At 40.0% G+C, this 12575-nt stretch overlaps 1 protein-coding gene and 1 long non-coding RNA gene across 13 annotated transcripts in view; one reads left to right on the forward strand and one right to left on the reverse strand.

Moving 5' to 3' along the window:
* Positions 1-601: 601 nt before the first annotated feature.
* Positions 602-12575, reverse strand: part of LOC141785562 (calcium-activated potassium channel subunit alpha-1a-like) — a 145894-nt gene continuing 133920 nt past the window's right edge. For 3 of the 12 annotated variants that reach the window (XM_074663927.1, XM_074663925.1, XM_074663923.1), the window contains 5 exons: positions 11892-12086; positions 9767-9885; positions 9449-9670; positions 5472-5500; positions 605-2632 (listed from right to left, as the gene is read on the reverse strand). In XM_074663927.1, the coding sequence (XP_074520028.1) occupies positions 2481-2632; positions 5472-5500; positions 9449-9670; positions 9767-9885; positions 11892-12086 (717 nt within the window). In that variant the 3' untranslated portion in view covers positions 605-2480. Of the gene's footprint in view, positions 2633-5471; positions 5501-9448; positions 9671-9766; positions 9886-11891; positions 12087-12575 lie in introns of all 12 variants that reach the window. The other 9 variants (XM_074663920.1, XM_074663921.1, XM_074663928.1 and 6 more) reach the window with 5 other exon arrangements.
* Positions 7186-12575, forward strand: part of LOC141785563 (uncharacterized) — a 138734-nt gene continuing 133344 nt past the window's right edge. Inside the window, exon 1 of the long non-coding RNA XR_012597537.1 lies at positions 7186-7263. This is a non-coding gene — a long non-coding RNA (uncharacterized LOC141785563). The remainder of the gene's footprint in view (positions 7264-12575) is intronic.

The raw sequence follows: 12575 nt of genomic DNA on the forward strand, positions 1-12575 counted from the left end.
GCAAAATGTGAGCCGTACAGAGACGAACCAAACTGAACTGCTTGGTAGAAATGGGACTGTCATCATCCAAGTAAACTAATTTGATCATTTCTGCTTGTATAGAAAAAAAAATGTCTTTATTATTTTTAACTTTTTTTTCTTCATATTTGTTCAGTGTTTTCAAAAGTTAACTTACAAGTCTGTTGATTTAATCCTTGTAACTTGTGTTAGACTTCCCTGGTTTGACTACTTTCTGTGCGTGGGCGACATTAACCAGAGCGTCTTCCATGTTGTGACTTCATGTGTTTATTTCCTAAGAAGGTGACACTGCTGCCGGCGGGGTGAACAGGGAATAGAGCGGCCTCTCTGCGAGGTGTTAGTCTGTAAATATTATTGGCATCCTGACAGCCTCCCGCTGTGCTGTGCTGTGTAAAATCATTAACAAGCTGCATGATGGGTCCTCTCTGCGGCCTGGCTGCTCAAAGATGTCCCCTGCAAGCTGCTTGTTTTAACGCAGTGTGTGGAGAATGTGAGCTTAAAGATGCTGCAGGTCTGTAAACATAAATAATGCAACACGCTGTAGAACACAATACGTCAGCTTTAATTTGTGAAAATACAAAATGAAATCATGTACAATTTTATGTACAAGCTGATTTGTACAAGACGATAAACTGTATTCATTATTGGATATTATGACATAGTCAGAAATATGAAATTAGCACTGTCATAGTCAATGTGCTAAAAAAAATCACAAACTAGACCGTGATGTGAAAGCCCCTTAAACCCCACAGACATAAAATCTGCCAAACAAGAACACGCTACAAAGAAATATTTCACATTAAGCTTTACAGACTTCTCAAAACAAATCGCAATCAGGCTTTAAAAAAAAAGTTTAAGACTTCTTCTCATTCAGGGAATAACACACAGCCTCAGATTAGGATTTTAAAGGCAACCTTTCAAAATAAAAGTCTGGGATAAGATGGAAGCAAACATGAGAGTAGAGTTTTCAGTTCGACTAGAAGCCCCTTTTCGCAGCAGTGGGTCTTGTGGAGTCCTCCGTTGGCTTCAGCACTGCCTGGCACATTACTGGCACCGAGGGACGGATGGTTTGGATGATCTCTGTGCCAGTAAAAATGTCACAACCTCTCTCTTTACATGCAACATGAATCCTAGGCTAGAGTGTGGCGCAGCGGCTGTAGAAAAAGGATTTAATGCTTATGTTCTTTTTTGTTTTCTACCTCTCTTTCCTTTTCGTTGATTCAGAGTAAAGTGACAACAGTGCCAATGTAGCTATGCTGTTACTGGAATAAGACAGGATTGATCACCTGTAGTAGCTCTGCATTCTAGCTTAACACACAGACAAACACACACATGGCTTCAATAATGACACTGAGTGTAGCCAAAAAGACTTTTTTATGATAGAGCTGTTTTTTTTCAGGAAGCATGAACATGTCTGATTATGGCATTAAGATTGGTCATGGAGTTCAAACGAAGCGACTCCAAGACAATCCTGTGTCAGGCAGTGCTTAGAGCCAAAGGAGGACTTAGATATGCCCACTTCATGCGATATGTGGCTTTTACATTCAACTCACCAACAAAAAAATCACATTGTCAATCTTTATCCTTGAATTTTGCTCTGTTGTTTATAATTTTTGATGTAAATTTATCCCTTTTTTTTTTTTGGAAACTTTGGGATTGTTGATTTTTCTACTGTTGCAGCAAAACAGCTCTATCATATTTGGCCATAAAAACAACATCAACAATAAAAAACAAAGAATATTCAGAACATTTGACCCCTTGGAGGAACTTTCGAGGTACTAAGAAGCTTAACTCTCTGGGGTTTTGGACATTTCAACCAAACAGTAACATTAAAACACTTACAACAAACAACTCCAAAAAAAGGCAGATAAGACAAATAAAAATGGAGAGAGATAAGGCTGGAGCCCAACGCCATAAACACATGGACGCTGGCTTTCTTTACTGTCACAAATGTTGTGAATTAGCTTCCAAATGGCAAAGGAGAGTCAGCGACCCACTGTGCCATTGTGGTGGGACCGCAGCAGGATGTCAGATACACATTTTGAAACGTACTGTACAGATGGAGTAAATGCAGTAGTAGTTGTTCATCAACAGCTAAAAAGGCAACTTTTACAATTGCAAAACTTCCAGTTATGGTGTAATAATCGTATTTACAGAGCTGTTTCCCAAGGAGTGACCCTCATTCCCCAAAACGGAACAAAAACTGGATGGAGTCTGGTCACTGCTGAAGATTAGCTGTACAAAATAAAATCTGCTTATGGTTCCCTATCCTGGTTTTAAGTCTGCTTGTACAATACGCTCTCTGCATTTGAATGATAAAAGCAGTATGGTTTGTCGTTTATACTGACAATCGTTGATTTTATGTTCGCAGATGTGAAGAACCCATCCGTAAGTCCCAGTCTGACCCCTCCACCTCAAGTTCTTTGGTAGTCCAAGAGCTCAAGAGCTCCAGTGTCCGTGGATCAGCACTCGTCTTCTGCTTCTCTGATGGGTGGGATCAAGCTGTTGGAGGATTTATACTGACTGACGTGGTTGACGGCGAGAGTATTCACAGGCTTGGTGTGTATGGTCCTCAGGTGGGTGGTTTCTGGCTCATCTGTAAACCATGTCTTTTCTGAGGAGGGGGGAGATCATAGAGACAAAGAGGAGGGAGGTGAGACAGTTAATGTGAAACTCACAGCAGAGCATCAAGAGAACGTGTGAATACTTGGTGGAATATTTAACCAAGGAACGACATTCTGACATGACTATAAAAATGCTCTTTAAGGGGTGTGTTTAATGGCAGATCAATCAGTCAATGCCTGGGTTTTCTCCTTTTTGATCGTTTGCGTTTGTACCGTACTGCCATTGAAGCATGCTGTTTTGTTTGGTCAGCAGACATGCAGGAATTAAACACACTCCGTTTTCATGTTTTAATGTTTGGGGACAGTTATAGGTGCGCGCCCATTTTGGCAACAGAAGTACAATGGCTTTTTAAGCTTCTCAAAAGGGTTTACTTCCAAAAACAGCAATTTCTACCTGAAAAACTCTCTTTGATGGAGGGTGAATGATCCCCAAGCTTCAAGTGAAAACAGTTTTTGGTGGGGAAATCCAGCGTATGAGGGGTTGAACGCTCAAGTCACTTGATGCTTATGTTGACGTTATACGTAGACACTTATTGACCAGCAAGTACAAGACATAAGCTTGTATCAGTAAACCAGAAACCCTCCCAAGACATTGCTGAGAACTAGGGATACACTGAAATGAAAATCCTTGGCCAAAACCAAGAACTGAAAGTGAGGAAACCAAGGCTGAAAAACAAAAATCCAAACACAATAAAAAAATGTATACCAGTTATTGGTAACATTGCCTTCGTGGCTATCACTGTGTACTAGTCTCTCTAAATTCAAGGCATTTAATTGCATAAATTATTAAAAAATACATCAAAGAATAATACTGTCTTCACAGAGATGGCGCTGGGAGCAGTTTAAAAAGGTGGTTGTGACATTATTTTTCCCGACTCTCTGTCTGCTATACAAAGTGTGTGCTTATCTGTGAACGCATCTGGGTGAAACTCTGCTGTGCCCAGATACAGAGAGCAAAGGAGAGCTGTAAACATTTGACCGTCCTGTCGTGTGAATAAGATAAATAACATGAGGCTATTCAGTCTGTTAAATGAAAGCACAAGGTGTAGACCTGATCTATGAGAGGTGTGCCCCTCTTCTGGTTTTCTGTGCTTAGCTCTCCTTCTTCTGTGCTGTGAGTTTCTCTGTATCTAAGTGGATTTTCCGTATCCATCGTGGCCTTGATAATTTCTTGTGCACGCTTCCTTGGGTATGTTAGCCCTTAAAAATGCCCTTTTGGGCCATTTTTGGCTAGAAATTTTCCGGTGCATCCCTACTAAGAACATAAGACTGCCAAGCATGAGACCTCAGTCATAATAAATGAGCCAGAAAGCTATGTCCTTACTAGGGATAGACCGATTATTGGCCAGGCTGATTATGGGGGTCAATATTTGGCATTTAGAGGCATATCGGCATCGTCTGATAAACAAATTTAAAACTGCATTGCTGCGTCTCTGATGCAGCTGCACCGCTGTCTGCAGTCACAACTCAATCCCCAGCAATTCCCACCCACAGTACCATCTGATTGGTTACAAGCAGAGCCATGGCTTGGGTAACAGCCAATCAGCAGTGCAGTTATTACAGTTATTGCAGTTACATTGCAATTTTGGAAAACTTTATTTACTGTAGAAAACTTTAGCTATTTATTTATTTTTTTAAGTTTTCATTTAACTTTATAAAACATGCTGCTGAGCCTGGGAGCTGTTTAATAAACTCATGCTTAAAGGTATTTGAATGAAGTTAAGTGTTGGAGTTTGTATTGTTCAAAGTGTATTAATTTACTAAATATTTGCACTTAGACAGCAAATTAATACCAGCTTTAAATATCTGTTATCGGCCTCCTTGACTACAAATAATCGGTATCTGTATCGGCCTTGAAAAATCCATATCGATCTATCTCTAGTCCTTACAGCTAATCGCACCAAATAAACTATAAAAATAATGATTTTATGTTTTAAGATCACTGATAGTTCCCTGTATTGTTTACTCTCCATATTGAGTCATAAGAGTCGTATGTGGTCATAACTGTGGTTTCATGTGGCTGACAGGCGTAAACATTTAAAAATGTGGGCGGTTTCCCTGATATGTGACATGGCCTCAGAAACCCTTCCTCCTCTGAGAGAGCTTCCGAAACCGACAGCATCTTATGTGGCAGCTTCACTTATACTCCGGATTTTACAGTACATGTTCTAGTAGGTTAGTAGGCTGCCACTTAAAACAGTCACTCGTAACTCCAAAACACCAGTTGAGATCCTGTCAGAATTCAGCAGAACTTGAGTCCACAGTGAATTATCGATTGCTGCCAAGTTTTAATTCAGAGTTTAAGGACTGAGCCAAATACTGCGACCGTTGCCAAAATGCGTGCACATCTTTATGATGACGTAGGTTGTAAAGGGGTCAAGTGTCCTATAATAGGAATGACTTCACAATAAAACCATCAAAGTTTGTTTTGTAGTTTGGGGGACTACAGACTTCTGGCTTGATGCAACTTTCTTATCGAGTGAAATGAATAGTTTGGTGTTATCTTGTGGTGATTCATCTACTTGGCAATGCTGTTGTCATGCATTTTCATCAGCATGACTGGAGGCTGAGTTATAATGAAATAAATAACAAGACATCCAACATTGTTTGATAGAAAGAAAAGTGAAGTAGCATCAAACCATTCAACACACATTCTACAGTCAAATCCTCCAGTCAGATGAACTGCATAGGTCATCACCATGCCGTCCCAATGCAGTCATTTGGAAAGACTTCACTACTTGGCTTTCATTCAGAGGGCAAAATGTCAGCAAGGACATGACCGTGTTCAATGCATTATTTAACATCATGCATAATCATTCACTTCCATACCTTGGCTCACTCTATTCATCCTTGTTGCACTTTGGAAAAAGAAAGTAGTACACTAAATGTAAGCTAAATGGGAATATGAGCATTAATGATAGAAAGCACAGCATGATGATCAGAGGTAAAAACAGCAGCAGCAGATGATCTCATTACATGTGGATGAAGAGAAGGTTAAACACTAAATAAGAGGTAAACAAAAACAGAAAAACATGTATCAGTCTCAAAGTGCCTCGAGAATAATAAATCAATCTCATTACTGTAGCACAAAGTATGTCATGCAGCCGTATTGTGTCCATGCCTGGTGCAAAAATATTAAAAATATCCTTAATTCACAAATTAGTGAGCAGCATGCAGAGATTTTAAATATTTTACTCTTTTTAGAACAAAAAATTAGGATTCATCAGCTCAAAGTAGCAAAACTTGTAGAAATGTGAAATGAGAATGACTTTGTGCAGCTTTTAAGTGTTTTCATTTTGATTACTGACCATAGTGTGCTTGTTGAATTCATTCAGCAGCTGTAAAAATGTGACATGTGCTCATCTATTTCAAAGCTCACTAAAGAATAATCACTTAATTCTAACATTTCCACTAAAACTCACAGTTAATAGATAAAAAAACAAGATGCACACAGCAGTAGAATAATAAGAGCCCTGTTTCCACCAAGAGGTTCAGTTTGGGTCGTCTCTGTACGGCACACACTTTGTGGTGTTTCCTTTGACTAAAACCAGGACTGGTTCCTAAATTACCGACCCGTACTGTCCCACTTTTTGGTACCTGTTGAGGTGCCAGGCATTCTGATACAACCCCAGAAGATGGAGCCAGAAACACTGCAGTCTGTTGATCGGCTGAACAAATCCTGTGTGACAGCAGTAATGAAGAACAACAAATAACACTGCCATGTTTAAATCTCCAGTCGACTTCGTCAAAACAAAACTGTTGTATTTTTCTTCTTTGCTAGATTTATTAGCGGGATATGCTGTGTCGTGCTGCTATGTTGTCAAGCTATTATGTAGCTGATGTGGCTACGTCATCCAGCTTAAACACTGCTAGTTGGTTGTGGAAACACAAACAGAATCAGGGCTCTACCGACTCGACCTGTACCGAACTGAACTGATCCATAACGGACCACTTGGTGAAAACAGGGCTTGATTATCCTCTGTATCAGTGGTATCAGTGGTCCAAATATGGGGCTCCAGGCACCATGAGAGGGTCATGAAACATTGATAGGGGGTCACTGAATACCACCCAAAGTCAAAACCAATCACCAACTGTCTATATCATCCATTATTGTAAAAAGAGCATTGTTTGTTTATGCATTTAAATTGGAGTTTCTGTTTTGATGGGAATCAGTTTGTGTACACTATCTGTAATCCTTCCGGTCCAAAAAGCCTAACTTTGCAGCTTCCAGTCGCATTTTTAGTCAAGATGCCCCTCCAAAAAACATCCATTTCCATCCTCTGGGACTGGCTCCACTCATGTTGACGGTCTGGTGGAGTATTAAAGTTAAATACAATGTGGTGTTGACCAATGGTAATTTATTCATTTCAGTGCCTTTCTTTCTGTCCCACTCAGTCATTGGGGGAAAGATGTTTCTAGTTTTAGAGGTACATTACTTCGGACTTGGTTTGTGCTTTGTCATTGAAAAGTGGTTGGTTTGATGATTGCAGGACTAGAATCCTCCTTTATGCTGATGATACTCTTCTCTTTCTTTCAACCAGAACAAGAGTTGGTGCTGGGAGTCCAAGATCATACAATTTGAAGTCAGATGCATCTACAGTGCTGTCAAAAAGTCAACCAAGTAAGAAAAAAGACTTTTAATCACAGTGAAATTTAACATGAACATGTGAGGACACTGTACTTATACTGACGGTGCAACTTTATTGGTAACTGTTACATCGCCCTGTATATATCCTGGCTTATTTAACACTTCTTAGTGGTAAAGTACATTTCAGTAAAACATCTGATTGTCAAAGGAAATAAGAAGGCATTAAGAGGACATGATGTTAACAAGATATTAACTTTATAAAACAAAAGCCTTTTAAAGTGCAATTCAGGTACAAAAGTTGTTAGCTTTAATGAAAACAAAGATGCCCGACACAAGTTTTAACTCGGCAAAACTTGGAATGCTGTAAGACAGAGACTGAAAGCCTTCATCACAGAGATCAGAGTTATTAGCACAAGAAAGTCCAGTGTAAGACAAAAGGAAGGGGAAGATGTGTCATAAAATTGGCCACTTTATTACAAAATCAGATGTTTTGCTGGCTGCTGCCTAGTTCAATGTTCAACTGTGTGCGGGTAAACAGAGAAAGTATAGTTATGGCATTTACAATGATAGAAAATCTGAGTTATGTGAGCCTGAATAACCCAGGTTATCCTTCCAATACATTAAACAGATCTCAAACAAACACTGGGAAAAATTGATATCTAAGTAAGTGTTCATGTTTTATTTTTAGTAAAAACTCTGGATGCACCCAAGGCCGAAAATCCGAAAACCAGAATACAGAAAGAGATAATTCTATCATTTATGACTATTTTTCTTTCATGGCTGTCACTTTGAACTAATATCTTTAAAATCAAGACGGACAAATAAATATTAATGCTTTAAGGAATAACACCATCTTCCCAGAGCTGGCCCTGGGAGCACTTTAAATAAAGCAGATTTTTTCTGTTTCCTGTGGTGGTTGTGACATTATTTTTCCTGACTGTCTGCTATACAGAGTGCGCTCGTCTGTGTGTGTAAACATGACCATCCTGTCATGATAACAGGATAAATAACATGAGGCTGTTTAGTTTTTTAAATGAAAAAAGAAAGTATAGACCGTGTTTAGGTAAAGAGAGGTATGCCCCTCATCTGGCTTAGAGAAGAGTCCTTTTTTCTGGGCTCTGCTCTCCTTCTCCTGCGCTGCACACTTCTCTGTATCTTAGGCTCTGTTTACATGACAGTGTTTCATCTGAAAACCCTAAAACGCTGTGAAAAAAAATTGGAGACTGAAAATGCTTTAGTTAGCATGCCAGGCCTCTATGCAGCGCTAAAAAAATGCGCGAAGCGCCGTGTGATGTCGAAATTTGGGTTTTCAATCGGCAGAAACAGCATAACTGTGTAAACGTGAGGCTGAAACACAAACCACCGGCATGTTGGCCCTTATCCAGACAAGAGCATGCAGGCCGCAGCTTTTGCTTGTGCTATCACAAGGGCCATGTTGTTTCAGTGACAAAAACTTTGCCTGAAGTCAAAAATGCACTTTTGGGCCTTTTTCTGATGAAAGTTTTCGGTGGCAGAATTTTTGGTGCATCCCAAGTAAAAACTCTCTGATAAGTCTTAATACACCCAAATTGTAAGGAGTAAAAAAAAAATTGCTAGCGTGTTTTAAAAAAAAAAAAAAAAAAAAAAAAGGAGTTTTTGAAAGGTTTCTTGAAGTAAGAAAAAGGTCTCAAAACAAACTAAATGAGAACGTTTCTTTTATTACTCTGTACAAACATATCAGGCATAATTTTTTTCTTTAAATATCTTGGTATTAGACATTTTCTAGACTTGTCAGGTGAATCTGGCTCATATGAAGTCTAATTAGACGATCTTAACAAATAAAAAAATAAAAAAATAAAAATGGCCTCTCTTTAAAAATCCCAGCTGTACAACAATGATATGAGTTTTTACAAACCAGGAAAGTTTACTGCAGTTCATGGTGTAAAAATAAGATGAAATCACTAAGAATCGAAGTGAGGTGGTACAAAGGAAAGACTGAAGCCCTTTGTGGTTTTCATGTTGCCCTGTGCAGGTTAACCCCTCTCAGAGGGCAAACACAGTGTTAAGCTGTAAAGGGTTGTTTAATGAGACGTACAGTTGACACAAACATCCACATTCAGACAAACATACGACAGAGACCACCAGGCATTTTACAGTCTTTCAGGACACACAGGACAGCAGGTGTTGGCAGGCACTGTTCACGGACAGACAGTCAGAGAGCTTTTAGAGGGGCACATACTTTTGTTTGTCTCGTGAGTCCCTGCTTTTGGTGCGGTTGGTGCGGTTGGAGGTGGGGATGGAGTGCACGGAGGAGCTCTTTTTACTGGAGGAATGGGACGAATGTGAAGAATGGGAGAGGCTGGTTCGAGACTGGCCGGCGTTGTGGTCGAACTGCATCAGGCAGAATATCAGGTCTGAGGGCACCAGCTCAAACGCGTAGGGTGGATTCGTTATTACATACCTGAAGAGGAGAGGAGAAGAAAGAACATATTTAAGGTGATAAAGTAAACACACATTAACACATTTTGAATCTATTCTCTGCAGCTCCTGTACTTACCGTTTGGTGCACTGGTTTTGACTACTTAGATGTGCGTCTCGTAACCGATAGATACCAAAGCACAGCATGTTGTATGTTTTCAGGGCTTTACAAAACAGGTCCCCATAACAGCCGCCATCCTGCAAAACAAAAAGATGGTCTGGGTATTAAAAAAGTGGAACACATCGTAAGAGCATAAAGATGCTGTAAGGAGGATTGGTTTTAATTGGACTGGCTCCCAAACTTCTGGCCTGAAGTCTCACACACACTGACTTCAAGCGAGGTGTGTCTTTGTTTTGACATAAAGGGAGATCCAATCAAACATTTTTTTTTTTGTTGTTCAAGACAACTTTTTACTGCATACAACGCGCCGGGGTAAGGTACTTATCAGTACAGTTACGTAGCGCTATGGTTTGAAACGTGACATCAAGCAGACGTAGCAGTCGGCTATATGTAGTGCTATCGGCAGCCCGGTGCTATGACGTATCTGTAGGCTAACACTGTCAGTTTGTATGTATGAGCTAATGTAACTTCACTCTTCATTTTATTGATAGACTCTCAAGTTTGAACAGACCACTGCAGAATAACTGCTGACTGTGGGTTGGAATGAACATTAGCAAGAAACAGTTTAGCCCCTGTGTTAGCCTTTAGCTCGTGCTCTATCTCTCTCCTGTTTAGCTTTCTTCTGCTCTTCTGTCCTTTTTCTGTCTGACAGTTAGGCTCCAGTGTCCACCATCACTACAAAATTAATCACAAAATTGTTTTCAGCGCAGAGAGACACAGATATCTCTGCTCTCTTCTAAACTGTGTGCCAGCCAGCGTGGTGTTGTCATAGAGACTTCAATGTGCTGTAATTTAATCCGGACCTGATAGGGAAGCTAAGTAGCATTTTAAAACAACTTGTAACCTGAAATATTGGTGCCGATAATTTAATTCTAAAGTGTGGATTACGACCAGGCATAAATAGAAGTGAGACTTTTTCAAGGTCACTTAGAAACTCCTCACAGCCCCATAAACACCAAAGAAAGACCAACAGTTTCAAGGCTAGCTAGTTTCATTAGCTTTGATTAGCTTGTGCTAAATTACTGTGACCCTTTAATCCTTGGAAAAGAATGCAAAAGGAAGAATTGGCATTGGCATGTTGCTGGCTAGCATTTTTGCTGTAACTACTAAACCTCAAGCAGTGCCTGTTCTTCTGCTATGTATATGACTTTCACAAATAGTCATTTCTGCTTGTACAAGTGGTAAATAGCTAAAGTAAAAACTGTTAAACTTACTTTTGTGATAAAGTAATAAAAATTAAGCTACAACTGTTTTACTTCGAATAGATATGAGTGTAGTGCCAAAAACATTAAAGCTCTTGAGAGTAGATTTCAAACTTGTTATGCAACAGATTTTAATTAATTTAAAAAACCTCTTCATGACCTAACAAAGCAAACAATACCATTATCAAAGAGACAGATTGTTTTTATGTTTTAGTTTCTAATGCCTATAGCTGCCATGAGAGGGTAGGTGTCAGATTAGGCAACACCTACACAGTTAAGAAAGAAGAAGAAAAAAAAAAGAGGTTTTACGTTGTCTTTTGCAGGTATATAAATGAGTTGTACATTTCAGTCTTATGCATTTGCAAGATCAGCAAAAAAAGTAATAAAGAGGAATCACTTTGAAAGTTTCTGACAGGAGCTTTAAATTTGTGGCCACACATACCACAGTTCTAAACACAAGACTATACATTTATCTTACTTTTTAATTTCATTCATTTTTAACTTTAAATTTATAACTCTTCATACTCTCTAAAATGTGTTGACAGTCACTGAATAAAATATAAATATCTTCAAAAAAGAATGAGTTGTTACCATTTTTAAAGATATCTACATAAAAAATAACCAAACAAAAGATGATTATGATATTGCTCAGATTATTTCTGCCCAGGCTGCCAACAGGATTATTTAGGAGTGGCTGGTTTGTACACGGTCTCCTCGGCTCAGTGTCTCAGAGTTCAGCTCTTTGACTCTTGTTACTTCCCTCAGCTCTGAACCACAGCCGCCCCCTTTAGACTGAATCCTTCCACTTAACTCAGCCCACACAGCAACAACAAGCAGACAAAGATGTGCTTCCCCCATCGGTGACAAGATCAGTCACTTACCCCCAGGTCAGCAAAGGGCCCGTCGTACAAGGCCAGCTGTGCCACGCGACACCTGTCCCTGTTCGCCAGGGTCTGTGGCGTGCTGTAGCCACCCCGTAACGCGTTCTCCTCTGCCAGCAGCCCCTCCAGCTCTGGCGTCGCTCCGCCTGTTACCAGGGTCCGGATCAAGGTGAGGATATTATCATTGAAGTATGTCTGAGGGGATGAAAGAAGGGGAGGGGATACGCTGTGAGTAAACCCCCTAAAAAAAGTCACAACTGAAGCTCAGAGGATGAAAAATGCCTCCTAACCCTGCTGTAGCTTCACATTACAGACCAGACGGGAGAGGCCAATTACTGCGGGTTACTTTCACTCACATTTGACAGAGAAATAGGAACTCTGTGAACACTTTCCTGCTGTTCAGGTTTAAAAAATATCGCACATTCAGCCATTTTTTTCCATCAAGTTACCTTTTTTTCCTCCTGCAGTGTTAATTTCAATAAAAAAGTAAATGTCTGCCCTTTCTCCTCACTCTGCAGCCTCCTGTCTCCCCCTGCTCGTACGGCACGGTGACATCTCCCTCGGCTGCTGACAGCACTATTGACTAAAATGATGGATGAGGGCTGTCCATTAGGTAGCATTACCTCTGTCTAGACCAGAGCGCACTTGAAGGCAGCTTTGTTCTAACCTCAGTCAAACTGAAAG

This window comes from Halichoeres trimaculatus, unplaced genomic scaffold (assembly GCF_033239565.1).
Source record: "Halichoeres trimaculatus isolate MK-OKI-2021-1 unplaced genomic scaffold, fHalTri1.1 fHalTri1_scaffold_23, whole genome shotgun sequence".
Classification (NCBI taxonomy): domain Eukaryota; kingdom Metazoa; phylum Chordata; class Actinopteri; order Labriformes; family Labridae; genus Halichoeres; species Halichoeres trimaculatus.